The sequence below is a fragment of the Patiria miniata genome, unplaced genomic scaffold (assembly GCF_015706575.1).
Source record: "Patiria miniata isolate m_02_andy unplaced genomic scaffold, ASM1570657v1 HiC_scaffold_7, whole genome shotgun sequence".
Lineage (NCBI taxonomy): Eukaryota > Metazoa > Echinodermata > Asteroidea > Valvatida > Asterinidae > Patiria > Patiria miniata.
In genome coordinates, this window is record NW_024037074.1 from 15,355,745 (window position 1) to 15,382,898 (window position 27,154).

The following is a 27,154-nucleotide window of genomic DNA, read 5'->3' on the forward strand; positions in this document are numbered from 1 at the left end:
CCCCCCCCCAAAAAAAAAATGAAAGCATTGTCATACGTCAACCCGTAGCCTTGTTGATAGCGCCCTCTACGGCTATGCGGCTTGCCGGATGAATAATCTAAATTTAGTTACGAAACAAGACTACCGAGATAGCTGTGGCACGCTATGGCAACGGATTACCACAGTCTCAAATCTAAAAAAATCCCATCATGCAGCAGTGTACTTAACAATGGGCAAATTTATGGGCTACAGATGAGTCAATGCAGGAACAGGGTCAATTTACGTTCCATTACTTTGTGCACTGGCAAATTTAATGGCGATTGTGCTTCGTATGCTACGCAGCGAAAATTTGTTGTAGGCCCACCTTGAATTTTTCAGAATGTTATCATCTAAATGCTTCGGTTTCATGATGAAAAAACAGTTGAACATTTAAAAGGTTAGTGTTATTTGTAGTATAGAATAATATTGTTATGATTTGTATTAAAACAAACAGCGAATACGTTCTCCGTCAAAACCAAAAATTAGTGGACACGAACATCGTCGATTCGTGAACGTTGACATTATTTTATTGGCAGAATCAATATTGTTGGTGTGACGTTCATGAACATGATGAACGATAGCGGATACGGGATAGGCTTGGCAGATGCTGTGGGAAGAAAACAAGTGGCAGTATTTGTGGCTTTTCTCTTCCCACAGTAGGCCTACTTACTAGTTTAAATTAAATTCTGTTTCTGTACTGTATATCAATTTGCAGGAATTGCACAGTGCAGTGGTTCATTAAAAAAAAAAATAGGGCAGCTATCAGCAGAAACCAGTTCAAGCTATTTTTTTAAGGCTTAGGCCTATAATGTTTTGAATACCATTGTCTGAAAAACATTGTAAGATTCTAAGAAACTAATTTTGTCGGTTAGGCTTAGCTAGATCTAGTCCGAGTAACTTGGACCCAACTTATCGCCTTTTTTAACATTTGGACATGGTCTGGCGATAGTAGGGTCCAAGCCCATTCCGAGACCTAGACAACACAGTCACTGACAGTCCCAAAAACCAACATTTTCCAACAAAAAACATCAGATTTCACCTTCAAAACGGCCTCCAAATTACTAGATATGCCACCTGAGGTACAAGTAGACATCGATAATTAAGATGGTTGTACTGAAGCTTACTTACGATCCGGAAAAAAAGTGAAATTTTCCGTTCATTTCGGAGAGCTCCCCTCGCGATCTTGAACACGTTAAATTTGCGATCGTGTTTAAAGTTTGAACGACGCGATTTCTTCTACATGCCCAGCGTACATTCGATGGTCCCCGTATCCCGAGTGCGATTCCGTTACCGAGCGCGCGCGATGCATCGATTATGATAATGAGTAGACTGGATCACGTTTGTAAACACATGTGCATTTCAAACGATAATAGGGAGTCGGGAACTAGCGCAGCTTTTATAGCGGGTACCAGTTCAAGCTGGTTCCGGATTCCCTTTTACAGTTCGAAATGCACATGTATGTGTTTACAAACGTGACTCATTATCATAATCGATGCATCGCGCGCGCTCGGTAACGGAATCGCATACGGGATACGGGGACCATCGAATGTACGCTGGGCATGTAGAAGAAATCGCGTCGTTCAAACTTTAAACACGATCGCAAATTTAACGTTTTCAAGATCGCGAGGGGAGCTCTCCGAAATGAACGGAAAATTTCACTTTTTTTCCGGATCGTAAGTAAACTTCAGTACAACTATCTTAATTATCGATGTCTACTTGTACCTCAGGTGGCATATCTAGTAATTTGGAGGCCGTTTTGAAGGTGAAATCTGATGTTTTTTGTTGGAAAATGTTGGTTTTTGGGACTGTCAGTGACTGTGTTGTCTAGGTCTCGGAATGGGCTTGGACCCTACTATCGCCAGACCATGTCCAAATTTTTAAAAAGGCGATAAGTTGGGTCCAAGTTACTCGGACTAAGCTAGATCTAGGCCTAATAATTTTCACATCTCCTCACATCTCCTTTGTTCTTTTTCCATGAATAATTATGTCATTTATTGTTTTGATTGACAGTAGATTCTGAAGACAAAAAAGATCTGAGTGACACTGCCACAACCAACAAGTGACAAGATGTCTGCTTCAGCTCATACCAGCGTGGCCAACCTCAAGGCCCATCAGAATAAGGTAGCACCAAATGGCTTGGTCAAGAAGGAGAAGGTCGTCAATGTCGGCAGGAAACAGAGGAAACGCAGGGGATCCATTGGTAGTTCCATCAACTTAGCTGAACCAGTGAGTAATTCTGGACTTCAGTGTTGTCAAGTTCATCCTAAGTCCGTTCATATCAAAATCCCAGTCACTTTATATCAAAAGTAACAGAGGACAGAACAATAGCAAAAGAACTGGCACAGTTCATTTGTGTCGTTTGTGACTTGATTTGAGACGGGATGACTTGTAATGGACATGACCACATCTCTGCTGGACTCGCTCATAAAAATTGTTTCTTATATCTTTTTTCATCAAAATCCATCTATAGAAAACAGCTGGCCGGCTCTGCAAAATTTTAAGTCCAATTCTGAGGAGTCAAATCTTCAAGGATAACATATTTTATTTACTTTATTCAGTACAGTTGAATTTGTCACCATTTTTCACAGTTAAGTGGCTCCGCGGATGCAAATTATCATTTCAATGACATGGCTCACAGAAAAGGCATGTCCAGGGATTGAATGGCACATAGTTTTGAATTTATGAGAAAGAATGTAATGTCAATGTGTAATATAATCCATGTTTATGCTTTTGACTACCAAGGAAAAATTCTTTCTTCACCTCATTCATGCAAATGTAGTCGTTTATTTGATGCAGATTAAAGTACATTAACTCATCAATTCAACATTGTCATGTGTTGCTGTTTAGATCGTAATTTTTTTTGTTAAATCATGTGTACTGTACCCGTTTGAATTTACTTGAGGTGTTTTTTTAATAAACTTTCAGCATAATTTTTCATGGATTCGTAACAACATCGGCATGAGAGAATGCATCCGCTTCACAGAGGCACCAGTGCCAAGAGACAAGCCTGACCCCATGTGAGTATCCCAATATTAGCTTTTGTAGAGAATCAGCTTAAACAATTCTCCTTCGAGCATTGTAATCCTGTATTCACCATTGGCGATGGTATGTTGTGGGCAGACGAGGGTAAAATTACATTGTACGCTTGGTTGTTACCTTTTACTAACACAAAAAATTGATGCGTTCCGTGAATTCTGAACTATAAGTGCATTCTATGTTTAAAGAAAGAAATTGATGTGTGCAGGTTCCCTTTGAGTTATTTATATGTCAAATTTCAACTTTGTAAATTTCATCATTGTGAATATTATTTTATTTTAGACCCGATGACCCGCAGTGCCAGTGTGGCAAGCGACGGTCCTATCACGATCCTCGCTATCAGAAGAACCATGACCCCAAGGCCAAATGGAGAGTGGACACTCACACCCATAACAGCGCCACCAACGCCTACGGGGAGATTGAGTTCATTGGAGCTGCTGGCGCTGGTCTCAGCGTTAAGCTTAGAAAGGTTGGTTTGTGTAGACATGGAGCCATTGTCACAGAGTTGATCAGGAGAAAGTACAGCTTAGCAAAGTTAGATGCTAAGCATAAATGAGCTAGGAACCAGTGATAAGCAATGTACAACAAATGGCAATCTGACTGGCGACCTGTTTTTGCTAAGCCAATATTTTCTATGCCTAGCCAATTTTCATACGTATCGTCTCTATGAAATTGGCCCTCAGGGTCCTTTTCTCAGAAATATGCTAATTTAATGTTTCCCAAAAATAATCCGATAAATTTCCAACAATATCCAAAAATTTTAAGTGGAACTTTATTGACTGCATTCCAGATTCCCAGGAATTTAATTCAGTTCAATTGAAGTTGATTTTATTTCATTTCTATTTCCTCTACAGTATATTCGTGTGGATCATAAAATCCATTCACAGAAGTTGATGGAATTACTCAACGATCACTGGCATCTGGGTACTCCTAAGCTGCTCATCTCAGTCACGGGAGGAGCCAGGGACTTCCCCATGAGTAACAAGCTCAAGAATGTCTTCAGGAAGGGCCTCGTCAAGGCTGCACTCAGTACGGGTATGAAACCTGAAAAATGTATCTCCTTTATGTTAACAAATTGATTGCAGAACTATATATGAAATTGTTGAAATTATATGACTAGCACTAGCAGTAATAATGACTTCACACTTTGTTTACATCCATGTACGTTTCCCTATTGGAGTCAGCTGGGGACGACAGCCTCCAAGTTCCCATATGAACGCATACATGTAAACAAAGCGTTACTGTGCGTGATGTCATTATGTCTCAGGCCTATTGCCAGCCGTATCCAGGTAAATCGGATGCAGCCATACATTGGCCACAATGTATTTTTTTTGTGGAGGGAGGCTTTTGTTATAGCCATCATCAGAGTCTTTGAACACATGCCTTCTCTTGTAGGTGCCTGGATCATTACTGGTGGCACCTATGCAGGAGTCATGAAGTACGTAGGTGAAGCCGTCAGGGATTATGCCTTGCTAGGCACAGCAGCCGGCCATTCTAATGTGGTATGCATTGGCTTTGCGTCATGGGGAGCTATTGATCAACGAGACAAACTCATCGATGATAGAGTGAGTTCCCAATCCATTCATTCCTAGTCAAATCATCATCTTGTCATGTAGATGTACCGTCGCAGTGATGTTGTGTAAACCTAAAAGTAATTAACATGTCCACAAAGCCGTAGATATTTTGGGTTTGCCATCCTTAGTCTTCCAAATCCCTCACTCAGAGTTGTACCCATGATTGCCACAAAATCCACCAGATACTTGTAAACTTTTTATTATTATTATTACTTATGTCTGGTAATGAAACCAAGGATTCCTCAAAAGCACCCCAGGCACTGTAGCTCGCAAGCCTGAAAAAAATCCATCGAGAGGAGACAATGAGAAGAAACTACAGTTTTAGAGGTGGGAGGAAATCCCTAGAAGAATATTCTGGGGAAAACCCACAGAATCAGGCAGGGACTGAAAACCCAATCCGCATGTTGGCCCAGGTGGGATTCGAACCTGGGTCACAGCGGTGAAAGGCGAGGAAAGTACCGCTACCCCCACCTGACTTTTATACAGTTTTAGTCAAGCCTTCACAATTTGTGTCAATTACAAGTCCTCCAATCGCAAGTCTAGCAATAAGCTATCCAAATGACCTATGACACAGGTTGTAGTTCATCCCCTGTTACTTGCAACCTTACTTGTGGTCAACTCATGTCTGTTTTGTTGTCTGACTTACGATTAACTTGTGATGGACTTGACAACAACTCTACCAGTTCACATTATCTCCAAGAAAAATATTGAAGCCTTGGTCTTGACGTCGATGGAAAGATGGTAGTTTACGCTATTCTCTTGTAATATTCGATCACTTCACATTGTCAGCTCCGGTAGGCTACAAAGATATTCACTTTCTATAAAAGTTCTTTGTCTTCTTTTATAGGATTACTCTGATCATCTAGTGTCAGCTAAATATGACACAGATTCACTTCTGTCACTGCCAGGTGGTGAATTCTGTTTTGTGTTGGATCTTGCATGGAAGCATTCAACCATTTGTTTTTGCCAGTTTTACCATGCATGTCAATTTCAAGCAGTTTTTGTGTGTGTGTTCAAACGTTTGAATTATGCGGCCTAATCTATGAACATGTTGCCCTGCTCAAGTGCAAATGCCTTAAAAACAAATCGCATCAGATATAGCTCAGTATTTTGATCAGAGCGTACTGATGGGAACGTCAAGTTTCACAACCATACCAGATCTTTTCAGAACCACAAATCTTCTCAACAGAGATTCTCCAACATGGTGTTACTGTTTACACTACTGACATGCAAAGATTCAAATGTTATTTATTGGATTTTTTTTACATACCAATTTGCTTTGTTGACTGCTAATGCTCTGACGGATATATCTTGGTTGCATGCTCAAAATGTTTAATTTGTTTTATTTTATATTATTTTTTATTGGGAGGGGACTTGACTTTTTGACAGAGACATAAATTTTCCACAGCTAAGGGCTGAGGCATTTTCATGGTGTTTTAAGATTAAGAGAGCCCTCACCATTACCCATACAAATTATTGTCTTGTTGCATGGTTTTACTTACTTTGGAAAGTATTTGACTTCTGAATATTTAGGAGAAGAAATTGTAAGTTGCTTCATGGCTGCTGGTTGCCGATAATCTATAACTTCAGCACTAATCTGCTTGAATTCTGAACTATATATGATTTTCATCGAGAATTGAATTAACATGTTTTGAAACTAATTTAGGTGTTGTAAAGCTCATAATTAGTCAGTAATATTAATGATTTTAGTAATTGATTATCAATGACAATACGTTTTTGTTATCATATAAATATTTTTAAACATTTACAAAATTAACTTTCATGTGATGCATCTATTAACTATAATTCAGAGTAATGTAACAAGTTAATTTTTTTTCGCCCACACAGGGTCGATTTCCAGCTTACTACCGCATGGACACCAAGAAGCCAAAAGGGGTGCTCCTAGACCCAAACCACACCCACTTCATCCTGGCAGACAACGGTACAGAGGGGAAGTTTGGAGTGGAGATCAAACTCCGGGCCAAGATGGAGAAAGAAATCTCGGAGCAGAAAATGTCGGGCGTGGCCAGTGAGTAGCCAATCACAAGCTGGAATGGACCTTGAACATGAATTGACCAATTAAATTGCATCGTTTAGTCAGGTGACCATGGTAGCTCGGTCAAACTCAGTCACAAGCCTCTTGTACACAAACCAATGGACTGGGCTTATCGTGATCTGACCATTACAGTCAGATATTTTCCAGCCAATTTACTGTTTTTGCCAAAACAGAAAATGGGTGTGCAAAGTCAACTGTTGTACTGTAGACGAATTCAAAAATTGGTGAAGGAATTTGGCACTCTGTACTTGACACCTCACAATGGGTTGTCCTCATGTTGTTTTGACCTTGCAGTTACCATGTCGAGTTTCAACGTCTGACAATGCTCCGTCAGTTAATTCCTAATGTGTTCGTGTCTCTCCTGATAATTCTAAGTGTGATTGTTCTAAAATGAGCACTTTTAACATTGTTCAATGATAAAATAAGCAGCGATTTTTTTTAATTTTTTTGTAAACAATACCATTGGATTTTAACCCCTAACGTTTATTACTGACACAAAGGGCTTCCTGTAACATCCAAATTCTAAACAGTCCTTTCTTAAGCAACTGATGGAAAAGAAGCCGCCTCGTCTCCAATAAGATGGATGTAAATTGATACACGGTATTTCATTTACAGTTTAGAGATCCAACATCATTTATTTATCATTTGACCACCTTCAGATGTATCTGTGCCAGTGGTGTGTGTTGTGGTAGAGGGAGGCCCCAACACCATAGCCACTGTCTATGAAGCCATCATGAACGGCACGCCAGCTGTCATTGTGTCTGGAACGGGAAGAGCCGCTGACATCCTGGCGTTTGCTTTCCAGAGGGCGCCATTGGTAGATAAGCTGGTCAAGGACAGTAAAGGAAACATCAAGAAGGAGTGAGCAACTTTTTTTTTTTTTTCTTTTTTTTCTTTTTGGTGGTTTTTGGGTGTTTTTTTTGCATTCCAGAGAAGAAGTTTATCAATTGTTTGTGATTCCTGTTTCTTTCACAGGAAAAGAACAGTGATCAGCGATGCGTTGTCGGTCCGCATCGCCGATATGTTGTGTAAGGAGTTTGGTGAGAAGGAGTTGGACACTCATCTGACTCGTATCAAGGAGATGCTGATGAGAAGACATCTCATCACTGTCTATGAGCTGGGAGGGGGTACTCAACAGTACGATATTGACAGTGCCATCTTACATGCTCTCCTCAAAGGTAGGAAATCAGTGGATCTTCATTTTCAAATTTCAAAAGTTTCTAGTTGTTCATTTGGCCGACGGTTTTCCTTTTATTTGCCTTCCTATCTCACATTTCCTTCAACCCAAACACGAACACTGTTATTTGCAAAAAAGTTGTAAAATAGAAAGTCTAAATGTTCGATAAAGCATAACAGTAATTGATGTGTAAAGGACAAGATGATACCATGTTTGCAGTTTTGTCTGACTTTTGAATGCAGTGCTCTTGGCTCTTTTTTGTGGACTTTCCTACTGTATTTTTTAGTAAATAAATGAAATTCACAAAATATTTCCTGATTCTTAATGTATTTTTATTTTATTTTAGCCAATAAGGGCCAAGTCCAAGACCAGTTACAGCTCGCTTTGATCTGGAACAGAGTGGACGTCGCCAAGCGAGAAATCTTCACTGAAGACAGAGACTGGAAGGTGAAGTGGTTGAGACATTTAGAATTGTGATTGTCAAAAACTAGATGTATAGAGTAATCATAAAAGAAGTACAGAATTGTACTTTCAGAATTGTGAAATGATTACATAATTATAAAGTGATTTGTGGGTAATGTTTTCTATTACAGAAAGGCGAGTTAGACGACGCCCTTCACTATGCCCTGGTCAACAATCAGACAGACTTTGTCAAACTCTTCATGGAGAACGGAGTCAGCTTGAAAGATTACCTGACGGTCAGAGAACTCACCCTCCTCTATAATGAGGTAATAAAAACATCAGTCTGTTCACAATTAATCACCGTGAAAACCCGTTTCAGACCGAGTTTCTAAACTTGCATCAAACAAAGTTATATTAATTATCCTTAAGATTTGAATAAAGTAACTTAAATGTTCCACTTTTTTAAAAAGGCTTCTTTGTTTTGATTGGCAGGTGAAACCAAACACACTGCTATATGAGCTTCTAGAAAAAGCCAGAGGAAAGGTAGGCAAGAAAGCAATGCAGGAGATAGAGTCTTTAAGATGTTTACCACCCTGTGTTAAATTTCTCTTAGCTGACGTATAATTTGAGAAATGGGTTCTGGAAAATCCAAGAAAAGCACCTAAAAATTACTTATTTTTCTTCAAACAATATTCCCATGTCTCTGACATTAAAACTGAAACTAGCAAAGAACCAAAATAAAAAAAAAATCAGAATCTGGAATATTTTTTCACCAAGTGCTTGCAAACAAGTGCTTGCATTTGAAGTGTGAGATCAGACGCATATTTATCGGGGCAAATAAAAATACAAACCACATGATATAAAAAGTTACAGAGACCTTGTAAAATTGACATCTGCTCTTCTTGCGTCCCAGATACTATGAGAAGAAAATTTGTCCTCGAGCTAACTAGGATAGGACTTAAACCCACAGTGTCTATAAATGCAAATGCAGACGTCTTACCACTCAAAATGTATTCTGCACCACAGTCAACTCGCAAGTTCAACCTCTTTGACGTGGGTAAAGTCATCGAGGAACTGACCATGGACACATACGAGACACTGTACATACGGAACCAGGCTAAGTACGTCTTGACGGAAGCTGAGATTGACGGAGAAGATGTCATGGCGGAGGAGGCTTACGAGACAGGAGTAGGGAAGGGATATGTGGTGACGCAGTCCCATGTCAGGGAGGGACTGAAAGAACTTGCTACCAGGTGTACGAGAGGTAAGGAACAGAAACCAGTAGACCTTCCTCTTTAACAAATGAGGGCGCTGTTGCCAAAATACCGAAGAGTGGTATTTTTGGGGTTTTTTTAATAATGTATTACAGTAGACATTTAATATACATGTAATGAACATAAGTAGATCCACAAGAGATTGTTTGATGTAGCAGTCTTTTACTTTAAATAATTATTTGCTTCCGATAATAATTGTTGATAAAATGCCTCAGGGGAGGTGTAGCGGAATGTTCGGTATAGCGTTGTTCGTTATGGCAGCATTATACTGTATAACATGTAACATATTTTTATGTTATAGGCATGTATATATTAAACTGTGTTATTTTATTATATGTAAAATCACATAAAAGAAATTATCCCCATAAAAGGAAATTATTTCTGATATTCCTCTGTTAGTTCCAACTGAATCCAAACCCTTTCTTTCCTCCCTCCCCCCCCCCCCCACAGATGCCCTACATGACTTGACGGACCACTTCCCATCCCCAGTCCGTGAGCTCTTCCTCCTCGCCATCATGCAGAATCGCTGTGAGATGGCTCGCATGTTGTGGGAGGACGGCAACGAGGCGGTGGCCTCAGCACTCACGGCAAGCATGATCCTGAAACTCATGTCCGATAGAGAGGACGACCCAGACCAGAGCGCAGCTATGCTCAAACATGCAGAGTAAGTGTGCCTCTGAGTTTGTCTGAGTAATGAGTTTGAAGCTCCTTATTCAAGATAACTCATATCAGAGTGTGGCGATGCTCAAACCTGTAGCACCAGGTTCGTCTCTAGAGCATTGATAGCTTAATAATGCAACACCGAGTTGGAACTCAGGAGTTTGAAACTCATGAAATATTTAACTCATGAAACTCACAAATATTTACAGTTTTATGCAGAATTATCATTAGATGGAAAACATGGCCGTAGAGAAGATGACTCAGATCAGAGCGCAGAGAAGCTCAGACATGCCAGTTTTAAAATGTACTCAGGGGTTTATCTTCGGAGCTTCGTTTGCTTGAGTATCATGGTGTTGGCAGGTCCGTCACCCGCCCTGAGCATCGGGGGGGAGGGGGGGAGGGGGCATAGTACCAACTGGGGGGCCCACTGCCATAAACAATACAGAAATACTTGGCTTTTGTTGGGGCACCACTTGCTCGCCAAGGGGGGCCCGGCCCCACTGGCCCCCGTGACGGGCCTGGGTGTTGGTGACACACGACTAACGGTGGCTAGGTAGGACAACTCGACCAGAGCACAGCCCCATCACAAGTCGGTCATAATGAACAGGGGATGAGCAATAACAAAGGAATGCCCTATTCACACTTCATTGGAAGAGCCTATGACTTGGGACTGGATGACTTCTGATTGACTTGTGAAGTCTTGTAAATCCTCAATTTGATACCGTTGCCATTCCTGTGCCACAGGGAGTACGAGGAGCTAGCCATTGGTGTGCTGAACGAATGCTACAATGACGATCCTGAGCGCACCTCCCTCCTGCTGGTAAGGGAACAGGACAACTGGGGCAAGTCTACCAGTCTCAGTCTCGCCAAGCACGCCAAGAACAAGAACTTCATCGCTCACTCAGGGGTCCAGAATCTACTGACGGAGATCTGGAATGGGAAGCTGTCGGATGAGAACAATGGCTATTTGGTAAGACGTTTGGACCTAACACTGCTTGAGATGACATGAATGATGAGATTTATGACACAAAGATCAGAGGAAGTTCTCTAAATGTCCTTGTGGATTGGAAAGGCTTGGCCAAATTGTAGCTCGGGAAGTAGTTAACCCCCTCTCCTTATAATGTAAGCTCTCAAAAAACACTGAGTATACAGCCAAAACTAAATATAATTTACCTTGTACATTGCTAAGGTTGTAGCATCCTAACACAGTGACTGCAATAATTTTCCATTGACTGTTATTTTTGGTTTTATGTTTATTGTTTTCCAGCTGTGGCTGTGCATGATCTGTCCCTTCATCATCCCATTCACTGTCATCTTCAGAGAAGATGAGTCCGAGGAAGAGGAAAAACAAGATTGGAAACCAAGACATAACATCGATTTAAACCTCAACCAGGTATGGCCTTGTGCGCGAACAAGAGAGGACAACTCTTTTTACCTCTTTCGAGACCACCGTGGAGGGGGCACGCGGCGTGCCGTACTGGTTCCGAGGCGTATGGTGCAAAATAACACGTTTTATTCTTTGTATTTTATGTGCACAAACGTTATTTGCGCCTTCAGCAATGCGTTAGAATGTCTCTTCCAGTAGTCCCCCAACTCTCCCTTTCTTATCATTGAGGGGGTACATGTGCAGGGTGCCCATGTAGAATAAACACATAGCAGGTACACCTGTAACATCGCCCAGGTCAATTAAATGACGGTGAAATGAGGCTTAGGCTGCATCCTAATCAGCTGTCTAGAGCTAGGTCTAGGTCCGCGCCCATTGAAAATACGCGGGGACGCGCTGACAATAGACGTAGCCATAGCTCTGGAAGCCCGTTTCGGACACGGCCTAATTATGATCAGTTCAAGTCCATCACAAGTCCTCCAGTCTCAAGTCAAGTCACAAGCTATTCAAATGAGCTGTGACTGAGACATTCCTTTGTCATATTGTTCATCCCCCCATACTTCTAATCAGACTTGTGAAAGACTTGTGATTTACTGGTGACTGAACTTGTGATGAACTCCTCTACAAAACCGATTCTGTTAGCCGTCTGGATCTTGTGACACATTTCCATCTACTTGTTCTCCATATGTTTGCCGTGTTATCTAATCAAACCCCAACATAATTTACCACCAATCAATTCTCTTCTGTGATCCTTCCAGGGTTTGCCCTATAATCTGCAAGGTGACAAGCTGGGAGACAGTCTGAAGGTGGTCAAGACGGAAGAACCTGTGACTCTAAGAGGTGGCTCTTCAGCAAGCAATGTGGCGTAAGTTGCCTGCAGTTACAGATGTAGTAGGCTTAGATTTAAACAGAACATGTGTTATAGTAATAGAACTTTGTGATTGAAAGATCTTAAAAATCAAATTTAAAGCAACAAAATTAAGAAATTTTGGCTGAAATTTCATAACAAACTACTAAAAATGTTCCTCAATAATGCCATCCAGGTGAGCTGTACTTTTAACCATCCCAAGAAAAGTTCTTTGAAGTCGTTTTTTACATTTCTTTAATTTTTTTTACTGCTGTAAATAATTAAATTAAAAATAATAATTTAACCCTTGTCTGCCTAGACCTTTCAAAATCCATAAAGAGGCTTTTAGGGTTAGTGGGATTCAGGAAGATAGAGCCTAGCCACATTTGCTTTACATGTGGCTTGATACCACTTCAAACTTAGTAGGCACAAAGAGTGTACCATTGGGTACCTGCAAAGTGGAGGATTTTGTGGGATTTAGGAAAGTAGAGCTCAGCCACTTTTACTTCTCATAGGGCTTAATACCACTTGAAACTTGGTAGGTACAAATATGGTGCCATCAGGTTCCTGCATAGTGGAGGATTTTGTAGGATTGAGGAAGGTTCCTTACATAGTTTCCTTTTGATTGCATATTGTAGTCTGTGTGACCCAGATGAGGATCCTGAGAACGCCCATCACTATGAAGAGACAACGGGCATCGATATCATTGACAGCGGCAAGGAACTGTCCTGGTGGCAACGCTTTACGTTATTCTACGATGCGCCGCTCATCACGTTCAGGCACAATGTTGTAAGAAACTGCACTTTAGAATTCAGTGTTTATGTTCAAGAAGTACTAGGGCACATTTCTGTGTATTTCTTCATGTTTGAGACATAGACAATATGTAAATCACACAGATGTAAATAAGTTTTGTCATCAAATAATAAAAACACTCGTCGAATTTCAGTATTATTTATCAAAGTGTAAAGATTATATAAACTGATGAAGTACCTTTCAGTACTATTAAAGTCTTGTGTATACCAACCCTTAATCTGCTTGTTTTTGTCAAGAATTGAATGAAGACTATTCCTCCTATTTTTCTGTCTTCAGGTCTCATTCGTCTGTTTCTTGGGCCTCTTCAGCTACATCATCCTAGTAAACTTCAAGGAGCAGTGTTCCCCAGCTGAGATTGTCCTCTATGTGTGGGTTGCAACCCTAGCATTTGAAGAATTAAGACAGGTACCGGCATGTCTCCTTTTTTTGCAGTTTTTGCGAGACAAAGGCTAGCCTCGAATCCCCTCCACCTTGGATAAATCCTTGAATTAGAAGAGTCATCAGCCGTTTTTGTCATTTCTTTGTCCGTCCAGATTGCTCAAGAAGAATCCAACAGTTGGCGGATCCGTTTTGTCTCGTGGCTCTCCGAATACTGGAACATCGTGGACCTGGCAGCACTGATCCTATTTGGGGTGGGTGTAGCGCTGCGTTTCAACTCAGCTACCCTGGACATCGCCCGAATCATCTTGGCTTTGGATCTCCTCATATACTTCGTCCGTCTGCTGCAAATCTTCTCCATCCACAAGAACCTGGGTCCTAAGCTGATTATGATCCAACGGATGGTAAGTCCGCAGACTCAGGGGTTGACCTTAACTTTTTTTTTTCACTAGCCAGCCGGGCTACTGAAACAGATTCTTAACTAGCCTGCGGGCATTTTCACTAGCCTGCATGTTTTTGTTTTGTTGAAAGTCTTATAAGCAACAATGTGAATACAATTGTAAAACGGGTATCCTGAGGCAATCTTGTCAGTGTTTTTAATAAACAGATCTAATAATTTAGCCCTAAACAGTTAATAAAATGAGACACTAATTCAGGTTTGCTTTCTAAATTTAATGATTATTTCTTCCTGTCCTTTCATCTTTGCCATAGCCCAATAATTTTTGACTCGCCAGCCGGGCTACTTAAGGAATAGTTTGACTAGGCCGTCGCAGTTTTGACTAGCATTTGGCTAGTGGGCTACCGCTAAGTCGAACCCTGACGACAACATTAGAGTTGTTCTATATCAATCTACGGGGTTGTCCAAATCTTTGTTCCTTTTTCCTGCTTTTATCCAACATTTCTTCCAAACCAAGTTGTATGTTTTTCCCCTTCTACAGATGATTGATCTGCTGTTTTTCCTGTGTATCCTCCTGGTGTTTCTCCTGGGATTCGGCATTGCCTCCCAGGCCATTCTGCAGCCCAACTCATCCAGTTTCGTGGACATTGCCAGGGGAGTGTTCTATAAGCCCTACTTCCAGATTTTTGGAGAACTCTTTCTGGAAGATATATTGGGTAAGTTGGACGTTGCTTCACTTGTCGTTAAGGATTCTAGTCGTCAAGAATTTCTTGTTGTAACTTTTTTGTGTTTTAGGATGTTTATATATGTTAAATGGATATTTTATTGACACTATTAATTTATGAAGTGTTGGAAGCCTTGCAAATAAAACTTTATTTACAGGGAAAGAAAAGTCCCAACTTTGAGTTTTCTTTGTAAGTTGATTTAGTAACATCTACAAAGGCACGTCAACTTTTTTATATGATGCACTGTAGGTAAAGCAGAATTTTGGCAGGTTTTTTTTTCTGAAAAATAAAACTAAGTATATACCAATCAATCAAAGAATCTAAATTGAATACTGGTTTTATTTTGTCCTTCACCGACATATGAAAAATAAATCTCATAAGCTTTCAATACTTGGGACTTTGGGTGGGACCATAGAGCTATATTAAATTACAAGAGCGCTAACTCCTCATTCTTGCGCACTCAGATGCTTTGAAGCCGTCCTGGGCACAGACATTTTGAATTCATGTGTGTGTTTGTAGAACATAATGAAATTAGATGGATTGAATTTTGAGAGTGTACTCTACATGCAACGCGCAAGTAGAACATACGCAAATAACTTAAACGCGTCATGCCAGTTCAAAAAATGTCACGGCGAAATGCATCTGCAGCGAATACGCATACGCGTTGCGCTGTTTGCGTAGAGAAAAAAAGAATTGCTCATTTGCTGATTGTGCGTTTTGGTTTTGGGCGTATCGGCTTCAATGACGCACCGGTATGGAATACAAACGCCAATATGCAAATAGTCGTACAAAAGCCATACAAAATTTCGAGTTTTCCATAGGTTTGTGCACAAACATGGATGCGCCCATCAGGCATCTCTTTGTACATCGAGTTAGCGCTCTAGTAATTTAATATAGCTCTATAGGTGGGACTCGAACCCTCACTAGTAAATTTGCTTTCTAGTGCAGATTTCTTGCAACTTGACCTTGAATTTGAAGGCAAAACCCATATTGAATTACCATCTCCGTGATGCAATATTCAGTCAAAGATAAACGAAGATTCCGTTTGTTTGTGTGCCGAAACAGAGAACGTTGGTTGCGTCGCTGCCGGTAACGCCACCCCCGAATCTGGTGTATACCCCTGCCCAGTGACTGCTGCTATTGGTACCTTACTCCTGTTCTTCTACATGATGCTCAGTAATGTCTTGCTTCTCAATCTACTCATTGCTATGTTCAGGTAAGATAAGCTGGTAGTGCTCTTACATCTTTCTCGAGACATTGTGTATTTTTAAATTATTGTTATTATAAACTCTGGATGTCGTTGCTCCATGGGCCGGCCAAAGATGTGCTGGGTGGACAACATCCCAGAATGGTCAGGGTGTAACACCAACGAACTGAAAGCAGCAGCACTGGAAAGACGGGCTGTGGTGGGAGCGGAGCCAGTGATCCCAACTGTGAATAATTTGAGGAGGAGACCACGGGCAAATGCCTAATGTCTAACGAATGAATGAATGAAACTCTGTTCTTTAGTTCTGGTAATTAAACCAAAGGAGTCCTCAAAAGTAAGGTGCTGTAACTCGCAAGTCTGCGAAAACCTGTGGAAAGAGGACAAGAAAAAAATGTTCAGTTTTAGTGGTGGGAGGAAAATCCCAGCAGTATGTTTTGAGGAAAAACCACAAAATCAGATGATTCAGACCCAAATCTACAGATGGTCTCAGGCAGGATTCAGATCCGGCCGAGGGCAATAAGGTGAGGAAAGAACAACTACATCAATCTAGTTTTGCATTTGGGCATCCCATTTAACACCCAACATTGGTCAAACATTTGATTGCTTCTCTTCCCCTGCCCAGCTACACCTTCTCAGCTGTCCAGGATAACACTGACGTCTACTGGCGGTTCCAGCGCTACGATCTGATCCAAGAGTATTTCTCTCGTCCCCCGCTGGTCCCTCCCTTCATCATCATATCCCACATCTTTCTGGTGGTCCGATTCATGTTGCAGAAATTCTGCCGAGTCTGCCTTCGTTACAGATCCGGCGAGATGAGTAAGTGACATTCATGACAGACTTGTGTTCAAGAGTTGCACCAAACCAATTGGTTTTAAAGAAACCACATAGGCAAACTGACTAGGTGCTTTATTATTATTTTGAGGTCTGAATAGCTAGTGACTTGACTTGAGACTGAAAGACTTGATGGACTTGCAGGGACTTTGAGGACTAGACCACAATACTATCATGAGACCTCTTAAAACAGCCCTTGCTCTTGAAGACAGACAGAGAAAACTTCTAAAACATTTAGATCATTTTCTAAAAGTCAGTTCTTTTCAGAATCACCACTTCTTCACAGACGCAATAAACTTCTTCCATATTGTAAAACTGTAAACCTCTAGATAGCTAACTCATCCACAAATTCAAATTGTTTTTCTTATCTGTAACACTTTCCTGCGGTTTAACTTTGTCTTGCCAGAGCAAAGGATTCCACCAAGCAAAGTCAAGCAGCTGGTTTTGTGGGAGACCATTCAGAGTGATGAGTATATTGTCAAAGAGAAAGCTCTACTGGCTGAGGATATAACTGAACAAGTCAAATCAACCGGCGACAAGTGAGTGTCCTTGATATTTCCAGAACTCCTTAGATGACTATTGTCTGTGTATTGACTCTGTGCAGGAACCACGGATAGTGCTGTGTAGCACTCGCGAGCACCAGTGAAGGGCGTAGCCAAGCAAGCGTTTATTTGCACATATAAGGCGTGAAGTGTGCGTAAAGAATTTTTCATTGTGTGCTTACCCATCTCGTCAGAGGAACGTACCTGAGCATTGCCGCCTTTTAATAATGGCGTTCACGTGTCCTTCAATATTAGTGCTGTTTGTAGTTTTCACCGTTTGAGTCAGAATTTTGCACAATGTCCAGTCCAGCCCAAACTTGGGTCCAATTTCATGGCTGTGCTTACCGTTAGCGAAAAAATCCCTGCTTATTGTAGCAAAATTCTGTGCTCACGGTAAGCGTATTTCACAGGTTAGCGAGGAACTTTGGCTTCTGCGCATGCGTACTTCCTGTAACTAAGGATTGTGTGCTTACAGGGTTAGTGCAGAATTTGTCTGCTAGCGCGGTTAGCGCAGAATGTGATCGTAAGCGGGAATTCTGTGGTTAGCAGAGCCATGAAATTTGGTTCCGGGTCCAGGTAGCTTCTAAGCAGAAAATGGTGCTCAGAAAATTTATATGCTAAGCGAATATCAGCTGAGTACCAGTCGTAAGCAGTGTTCATTGTATGACTTTTGGCTGGTTTCCTCTTTCAAAATAACTGCTTCTCCACTGACCATGGTCATTTGCATTAATGTGAATGTGAATTTTTGATCCAGGGTTGATGACCTTCTTGTAAGGATGGAAGAGCTCTTTGCTGATCCGGAGACAGGCGTTCCGTCAAAAGCTCTGGGACTTCTCGGCGAAAAGGCCATGGAAGAAAGACTCAACAGGCTGGAGGATCAGGTAAGGAGCCATCTGATAAAATAATCACGGAAAAGTTTCAGAGAAATTCCCCCCATGGGCTTTATTGTTATTGTGCAATCAATATTGTGTAATCTTCTCAGTCCAAAAAAGTGTATTGTAATAGTTTCCTTACAGGATTGCCTGGAGTGATGAGTTTTTTGGTTGGGCATAATAAACCCTATCAGGGAAATTTTCTCCACAGGTTTTCCGGGAGTATTATTGAGATTACTCCTGATATCCCAACTGTGCTTGATCGTTCCCACAGATCGCATTTATTCATTTTGTTAGGGACAGTCTGCTTCTACATAGTGGAGTGAGTTGGCATTGTGGTTTTGTTCCGACAGCTCAAGATCTATTGGAAAAACGGGAGATTTAGTGGGTTCGAGTCCAGCCTGTGGCGTTGTGATGTGTGTGCACTCTCTGCTTCAAACATTTTGTCCCCTACTGGTGAACAGAAAAAGTTGTTGTTTGATATAGCTATATTCACCAGAATGGCAGTATGGACCAATAATGAAATGATGTTTTGTATATTTTATAGGCATGATGAGCAGGGGTAATAATGATTTAATTAAAGACGGCCAACATCATGTGTTTAATTCCTACTTTTTTGCTGACTTTTCAACGCAAACCTTCAAATCTTATTATTGTGTTCATTGTCTTGGAGTTTTATACTTCATTATCCAAACTTTATGCAAATATTACAATTGTATGCAAATAGAACCCAGTCATTGAAGGCAATGTGTGTAGCATTACCAATTGATTGAATATGTTTTCCTGCCCAGATGGAGCGAACCAACCAAGCCATTGATTGGGTGATCATGGCTCTCCATGGCAACAAGCTGGGGCACAACGATGGACTACCTGAACTCAAGCAAATTGAACCCAGAAAAGGTAAGCGTTCCGCCCCGCAGTGCAAAGGGGCCAGTGTTGGAGTTGATGACATCATAAGTCGGGTCGTTTACTCATCACAAGTCGATTCACTTTGGCTCTTTCACTGTTCATGTGATTAGCTTGAGACTTGACTTGACAGTAGATGACTGGTGATGGACTTTTTTTTTGATATAATAGGAGTTATTAGGACTTGTAATAGACTTTGACTTCTACACTGATAGGGCCAACATTGAACCTTCAAATTTTTTTATCGGTCTTTTATAGTAGTCAAAGTCTTAGTCTAGTCAAAGATACTATGTAAGTTTGAAATTGTGGAGTAACAGGTGTGTACTCAGTAACTCAGTCAGTGATCCAGTTAGTCAGATTAAAATAGGCTGGCCCTTAAGGTCTAGCAAAAACGTAAAAATCTTCTTTTTGATTTTGCAGAACAAGATAATTTTGACAATGAGGAGGAAGAGAGAAAGGTTCCGACAACCCTAGAGGAACTTGGGATAGCGTTACATCAGAAGGCTCGGTCCAGTCCCTACCCAGGAACTGCCATCCGACGGTTCCTTGTACCTGATGAGAAAGTGCCTTGGGAGGTAAGCCTAGACGACCTTTTCACCCAAGACTTCAACTTTGAATTTATAGTGAACTGCTTCTTTACCTCTGTCATATTTCTGAATGCATTCTCTTTTCTGTGTATTGCTTTACCCTGAGTGACTTTCAGCTGTGTAGTGGGCAACTTCTGTGAAGAAAGACTGGACATCATTTAAAATCCACCAGGAAATTTTGGGAAGATTTTGAAGCATCAGGGAATCTAGAAACCCAGCTACCAATCTGTTTAATACTCGCAACTAAATGCCCTTGAAAAAAACAAGGAATGCGACATATGGGTTTCTGTACAGTAATAGATTTTAGAGGACTCGGGAAAATACCTTGCAAAATGTCTTTGGGAGTTGGGATTATAAATCTTAGAGTTATATTTTTGTATGAATTCTTTTTTTGTTAGGGAAATGTAAACTGAATATTGTGTTTTAGATTTCCCTTGTGTAATTTTGTGAGCACTGTATACCAGTGCTGTCCAAGGTGTTTAGGGGAAAAAAACTCACAAAGATTCCTTGGGTGAGATTCAAACCTACGACCTCCTACTTACTGGTGCAGATGGCTTACCACCCGATCATCCAGTTTGCGTGGGTCGGCTGTAAATGATGTCAATTCAATATGAGGTTTTGCCCTTCATCCCAAGCCCTTGGACAAACCTGAGTTTACAGTGCATATGAAATTACATTGGTGAAAAGCAAGCAATACCCAGTATTGAATCTCTAATGATACATTAACAGTATCATTCTTGGTTTCTCTTTTGTTTTGTGATTTTCAAATTCCAGTGCAACTTTTCAAGTTACAGGCCCGTCAGTTACACCCATTCTCAAATTCTAGACATGCCCCACTACGCCGACATTGATCTCCTCCAGTACAACAAGAAAGAACGACCCATCCTGAACTTCAACTCCTATGACAAGGCGGTGAATCACGATCGCCAGAGCTTCACAGGAAACTATAACATCACGGACGGCATTCCACAGTAAGTCATTGATAAGAAAAAGTACAAAACTTTGCCCATGCAGGAGCAAGTTTGATAAAAGACTATTCATTGACTAGTGGTTGATTTGTGACATAACTTACACCTGTGTACTAATAACAAAGTGTGAACGTGTTTAGTCAAACGATGATCAAAGATCATCAGGAAACGTCTTGGTGCTTGCTCCCTTCTGTCCACTATGAGACGTGTGGGCTGTTGTAGCCAGCAATCCAACCAGCCTTGATAGGCTTGTTGTCGAGACTAGTCCAACCATAGTTGACTAGCCTGGTTTTGATGGACGATTGTTAAACTAGGATTATCGCTCCAACTTGCTCCAGGCTTTGAAGAATGACAGTCTACTATTATTGCTATAACAAGGATACACAAGTCGCCAAATTTTTAACATTAATTTTGGAGTGTGCCATCTTATCATTTTCAAACCTGTGCTCAACTGAGTGATATAACCAATTCATTTTTAAAAGAATAAATTTTCCAAGCATCAAAATATTTTTAAAAAAAATTAAAATAGAATCGGAAACAGAACAGGAACAATTTCATCAAACTTAGATTTTTGCTTTTTGTAGCAGTGTTGTAGTACAGGTTCTTTTCCCCCCTAGGACCCTACATGTATTGATATTAACAGTAATTTAGAAGGAAACAAGTATAACCACTTAATCTATGCTGACTGAGTACTTTGAGAGAGCAGGAATATGAGTGTTCGGACTCATATTACCTGACACAATTAAATATGCTTTGCAACCCAATCCTCAAACCAATAACTACTTTTGTAAAATTGTAAGCAAAATTGTTCAAACTTTTTCTCAGTACCGTAATTTTCGGAATATAAGCCGCGCGGCGTATAAGCCGCAGCACGCAAAAATCTGCAAATTAAGATTTGAAGTCGGCGTATAAGCCACATCGGCGTATAAGCCGCACCGACGGCAGCGGTTTCAATTTTGTAAGACCTCCAAATTCTAGCCAAAATGCTCTGAACCAGTTCCATTTACACTACAGAAGCTATAAAAAGGGCCACAAAAGTTGTATCAAATCATTTACAATCGATACTCTCACAAACAAATGTGGAAATTGATGATGAGAAATAAACACCGGGAATTGCTGCCGGCTGCCCCGTCCGGTCCCCGGCCGTACATCACCTATGACAACATGCCTATGACAACATTTTCCTGCAGCACGTGAGAGAGTATGCAACCCACCGTGATTTTTCCCCATTGCGTGTGTTGTCCGACTGGAGCACTACGTACAAATCTTGCTTTGAGGCAACAGATGCTGATTTGTTTTGTCCTAAAAATATACAGGTCCGTTTTTATCTCAAAACTTATCAAATTTTTGTGATTACTAACGAGCAGTATTCAAGTTTCGATCGTAACTTTCTTCGAAAATAGTCAAAACGATGCTGCCATTTTCATGGACGAATCCATTGATTTTGTAAGGGGTGATGTAGTCCCTGTTTTGAGGTTTACATCGTTTCTTGAATACATTTCAAGTACAAAAATTATATTGTGAAGTTGAACAACTGATTATCGACTAAAGAAATGTTTCGGACACCATAAAAAGTATGAGTCGCCTTTTTTCCTTTTTTTAAACAGCGGAAATGTTGGTAATTATTGTTTCTAAGATAGTGCACCCCTATATTACCTCAAATGGTGTGGTCCACTGGGGAAAGCCAGCACTGCACTAGATAGAATCACATACGGCTTGTTGCAAGTGTCGATCGAAGACAGCTTTCACCGTACTTTTTACCGCTCGGCACCAGCTTTACGTGGCACGTGGTTTCGGTTCGTTAATGACTTTCTTAATTGATTCATTTCAGCAACATATCTCTTCTTATACCAGTACATGTACATTAAATACACATGTGAATTTCATTTTTATTCTTCAAGGCTCGGCGTATAAGCCGCCCTGTGTATAAGCCGCAGTAAACATTTTCATGGGCAAAATCAACGTATAAGCCGCGGCTTAAATTCCGAAAATTACGGTAATTTTTTTACCACTTATTTCATTAAAAAGTTATCCTGACGTTCAGGCAAGTAGACACAGGTCTTTCATGCAATTCTCTGCAATACTCCCTCCTACTGCCTCACAATGTTTCCTCTAACATGCCTTATCTTTATCCGTCTGGTTTGTTTGTCACTAGGAACCCACGAGGGAGGACGGGAATGATAGGCCGTGGGTTACTGGGACGGTTTGGACCCAATCACGCCGCTGATCCAATCGTTACCAGGTACAAACTCCGACGTTGTGCTGGACCTCAGGGATATGTTTGGAAATGGCAACCTTGCCCTTGAGACACATTCTGCCAGGATTGTCAGAATTGAAATGTCGCACCATGTAACTTTATGATTTAACATTTGCACCTGTCGTAAACACAGAGAAGCATTTTTCCACATTTTGTAAAAAAAAAATCTGTTTAAAAACTGTGCGTTTTGGTGAGTAACTTTGATGTATAATTTTGGCCCCAATTTTTAGGTGGAAGAAGAATGCAGATGGATTTAAAATGGAAGACAATGGCCTGATGGTTCTGGAGTTTATTGCCATACAGAGGAAAGATAACCAGCAGTGGGCCATACCGGGGGTATGTAGGGGTACCAGAGGGGTACAGGGTGGGGTGTATGGGGTTCATAGAGGGGTACAGAGGACATGGAGTTTATTGCCATACAGAGGAAAGACAACCAGCAATGGGCCATACCGGGGGTATGTAGGGGTACCAGAGGGGTACAGGGAGGGGTGTATGGGGTTCATAGAGGGGTACAGAGGACATGGAGTTTATTGCCATACAGAGGAAAGACAACCAGCAATGGGCCATACCGGGGGTATGTAGGGGTACCAGAGGGGTACAGGGTGGGGTGTATGGGGTTCATAGAGGGGTACAGAGGACATGGAGTTTATTGCCATACTGAGGAAAGACAACCAGCAATGGGCCATACCGGGGGTATGTAGGGGTGCCAGAGGGTATGACAACTAGCATTTAGCAAAACCAGGGCTGTGGAGGAGTACTGAAGGGGTACAAGGAAAGGTGTATTGGGCTACAGAGGGGTACAGGGGATATGAATTTTGTTTTATACAGAGTAAAGACGACCAGAAATGGGCAATACCATGGTTACGTATGGGACCACATAAGGGGGTACGGGACTTCACATAGACATGTGTTGTACAGGTAGCCGTAGCCAAACACCATATAATTGTGTTTGGTCTTTTTGCAGGGCATGGTTGAGCCAGGGGGCGTGGTCAGTGAGACACTCAAGAGGGAGTTTGGTGAGGAAGCCATGGGATCAATGGAAAAGTCACCAGAAGAGATTGCCGCCATTCATAAGAATATTGAAGAACTTTTCCAGCACGGCGTCGAGGTAAAGAAGACAAAACCCCCAAATAAATAAAAAATATCTCGTCAATTGCTTTTTAAGACTTCAATAAAAATTTTGATTTTTTTTTTTCAGGGATTGTAAATGTCAGAGGGCCGGACGTTTTTGAACCTGGTAGACATATTTTCAGAGATTTAAGCTCATAACAAAAACAGCAAATTGCACCAAATATTAGTGAACAATCCCTGCCCCTATCAGTATCTAATACCCTGCAAAAGCCTTCCTAATGTAAGTTGTCGCATTTCTTACTGTTGTGGCAAAAAAGACAAATTCAGGCAGAAGCTTGGGAAACATGGCAAAATACAGTCACGATAATTTAAAACATGTCCCTCAATTCTTCCTTTGTCACTTATGCAGGTGTATAAAGGTTATGTGGATGACCCGCGTAACACTGACCATGCCTGGATGGAGACTGTGGCTATGAACTTCCATGATGAGGAAGGAACGTCAGTAGGTCTACTGGAACTACAGGTGAGAAGAATACAGAAATCACTATTGTCTTTGTCATTGCTTTGTCACTCAGATTCTGCCTCTTGACTCAATTGAATCCTGTGAAGTTATCAAGTTATCTTTTTTTTTCTGCTTAAACAGGCCGGTGATGATGCGCAGGGTGTGCGATGGCAGAGAGTCAGCTCCAAGATTCCTCTCTTTGCTAGTCACCAAGCCATGCTCAGGAAGGTAGCTGAGCTACACAACGCTGCCTTCTAGATTTGAGTCACAGGATACAGCCTTGTGGAGCTAGGTATCAAAGACAATGACTGGGGCGTCGTGTCTACAACAGCAGTAGTCAGCTCCAAGATTCCTCTCTTTGCTAGTCACCAAGCCATGCTCAGGAAGGTAGCTGAGCTGCACAATGCTGCCTTCTAGACCCAAGTCACAGGATTCAGACTTCTAGACTAATCTGATGTAAATAAAGTAATCTTACAGAACAAAATTACAGCTTTTAATTTTGTACAAGTGAAACAGTATTCTTTTAACTAGTCCATAGTTGCTTTCTTGTTTTGATGGACCTATATTTCACTCATTCAACCAATAGGCTTTCGTCTCTCAGTTTGATATTTTGTACAGATTCTGTTTAGATGAAGCTCAGTAAGCGAATTTGGTAATTTAACTGCACTGCGCACAATGATATGAGTCTCGGGCTTATTCAAAAATAGATGTAAAAGACTTACAATAAGCATGAGATGTGGTGGACCCATTTAGAGGGCGTTATTTGGAGTAGGTAAATGCTTTTGTTTTTACCAAAATTTACTGCTTCAAATTGCGCCTCCTATTGTGTTCGCTAAATCTCACAAAAACCAACTACCTTTTACTTGTTTACAAGATTTCTAAGCTAAGTTTGAGCTGAAATAAGTGTTTATAGTGTGTGACTGTCTTTCAAGAAGTTAAAAGAAAGCTTCTTTGTTTAACATGCAGAGATATTCTGTTATGTGTGTGATCTCATCACCTTGATTTGTAGCAATTTTTGTGCAAAGTTGTAGCATTGATTAAAGGGATATTGTGATTGGCTCAGCACCAACATTAGTACCACTGGAAACCAATCAGATGTGTCCATACAAATTAAAATAAATCATGTGCCTTATAGACAGTGTAGTTGTGATCATTCTTTGAAAAATTGTAAACTTAACTGATCTCAGATGAAAAAGTATTTTTGTAAATAGCATGACAAATTTGAGATGTAGAGTTGTGAGAATAAATGAATTAAGTTGATATTTGATGTATTTTTCTGTTAGCACCTTGTGAAATCATCTCGTTGTGAATTGCACTTAGTGTAATCTTTTTCAGATCGTTTTAACTTGGAACATCCAGGTCTGTGCAACGTTGAATTGTCATGTACTTATCAGGTATATACATGTACGCATATTTTAATTAAATTATAGATTATTTTTCCATCCAAAGAGTTGAATTGAATTTGATTATAGAAATGAGAATTATATGTAAATATAGCGTTATTCGATTTTGTTATGTAAAATGTTCACTATCCATATATGAATTGTTTTAGTCTTGTTCTCTTGTGCAATAGGGTCCAGTTGGAAGGGTACTGGTATTGTTCTCTTTTTTTTCTTTCCATTTCTGTGTGTGTGTTGTGTGCGCTGTTTTGTTTTCTCAATTAGTAAACAACAAACATGTGCCTGTTGGATATTGAAAAATACAAAGAATTTAACATTTCTGCTGTTTTGAATGGGTAATGCAGTTATCCAATGTACATCAAGGACTTTGGGAGATGGCTTTAGTGTTTATCGTTTATTAAGTTCCAAAAAAAATGTTGCATTTTGTTTTCACTGTGTTCTAGGAAGCTGTGACATGAAGTATTTTAAACATTTCTTTCTCATTTGTCTTTCAATATTTTCCATTTGTTGCAAAATCATGGTTTTGAAATAAATACAAATTAATTTCTTCATTTCGTTTTCACTGTGTTCTAGAAAGCTGTGACATGAAGTATTTTAAACATTTCTTTCTCATTTGTCTTTGAATTTTTCCATTTGTTGCAAAATAATGGATTTTAAATAAATACAAATTATTTTCTATTCAATGTTTATATTCCACATAGTGTACATTTTACATACACCATTTCCTCGAATTCACCTAGAAATATTGGTAACTATTTTGTATCGTAATTCAAAACCAAATTCAGACAAACTCAAGTAGTTTTTTCTTATGAACATAAGCGTGCCTTGAATGAATTGTCATGTGATTTGACTAGGTAATACAGTGAGATGTTTGAAGTGAGCTTGACTAATTAAAAACAACTGTCATTAAAAGCGAGTTAATATCGACGTTTTCTCTTTATATTTTTCCTGTTTTTAATGTTACAGTATTGTTTGTCATCTTTTCAGAAAAGTCATGCTCGCTGTTAAATTAATGCGGTGGTCTTCGGAATATTGCTTCGCTGCCGAACCAATCATAAATTTTAATAACGTTTAATGAAACGAGATGTCGACCCTCCCCCGGTAAGTGGATCGGTTTGCATAGTTTATGTATCCATCTTAATTATGTGATCCTGTCTTGTTACGCTCCAGAAGTCACCATGGTTGAACGCTGGCGGGCTTAAATTTGTTTTGATGGGGAATATATTGAAAGAATCAATTTTTCCAGACATTGGAACTTTTAAGATTGACG

At 40.4% G+C, this 27,154-nt stretch overlaps 1 protein-coding gene across 6 annotated transcripts; it reads left to right on the top strand.

Moving 5' to 3' along the window:
• Positions 1-245: 245 nt before the first annotated feature.
• On the top strand, positions 246-26,811 carry LOC119744683 (transient receptor potential cation channel subfamily M member-like 2). Of its 6 annotated transcripts, none has more exons than XM_038220746.1 (34): positions 246-415; positions 676-681; positions 2,029-2,244; positions 2,944-3,035; positions 3,337-3,523; positions 3,909-4,089; positions 4,450-4,619; positions 6,477-6,657; positions 7,344-7,545; positions 7,660-7,862; positions 8,208-8,308; positions 8,455-8,589; positions 8,756-8,806; positions 9,290-9,527; positions 9,988-10,201; positions 10,942-11,167; positions 11,465-11,590; positions 12,340-12,446; positions 13,067-13,217; positions 13,518-13,646; positions 13,775-14,023; positions 14,558-14,732; positions 15,807-15,957; positions 16,571-16,764; positions 17,186-17,318; positions 18,076-18,202; positions 18,985-19,093; positions 19,520-19,674; positions 20,461-20,657; positions 22,810-22,896; positions 23,142-23,247; positions 23,876-24,019; positions 24,392-24,505; positions 24,626-26,811. In XM_038220746.1, the coding sequence occupies exons 3-34, from the start codon at positions 2,086-2,088 to the stop codon at positions 24,740-24,742; spliced, it is 4,911 nt and encodes a 1,636-aa protein (XP_038076674.1). In that variant the 5' UTR covers positions 246-415; positions 676-681; positions 2,029-2,085; the 3' UTR covers positions 24,743-26,811. The 6 variants fall into 6 exon arrangements, with proteins under 6 accessions (XP_038076674.1, XP_038076675.1, XP_038076677.1 ...); XM_038220747.1 differs by lacking the exon at positions 676-681 and adding an exon at positions 1,769-1,771; XM_038220749.1 differs by lacking the exon at positions 676-681 and having other exon boundaries at positions 24,626-24,673; positions 24,833-26,811.
• The last annotated feature ends 343 nt before the right edge of the window (positions 26,812-27,154 follow it).

What these genes read in the sequence shown, in the direction of transcription:
- LOC119744683 (XM_038220746.1), top strand. Translation starts at nt 2,086, where the DNA reads ATGTCTGCTTCAGCTCATACCAGCGTGGCCAACCTCAAGGCCCATCAG. An exon ending in GAAAATGTCGGGCGTGGCCA is followed by an intron (nt 6,658 to 7,343) that starts GTGAGTAGCCAA and finishes GACCACCTTCAG; the next exon opens with ATGTATCTGTGCCAGTGGTG. An exon ending in CTGAAGACAGAGACTGGAAG is followed by an intron (nt 8,309 to 8,454) that starts GTGAAGTGGTTG and finishes TTTCTATTACAG; the next exon opens with AAAGGCGAGTTAGACGACGC.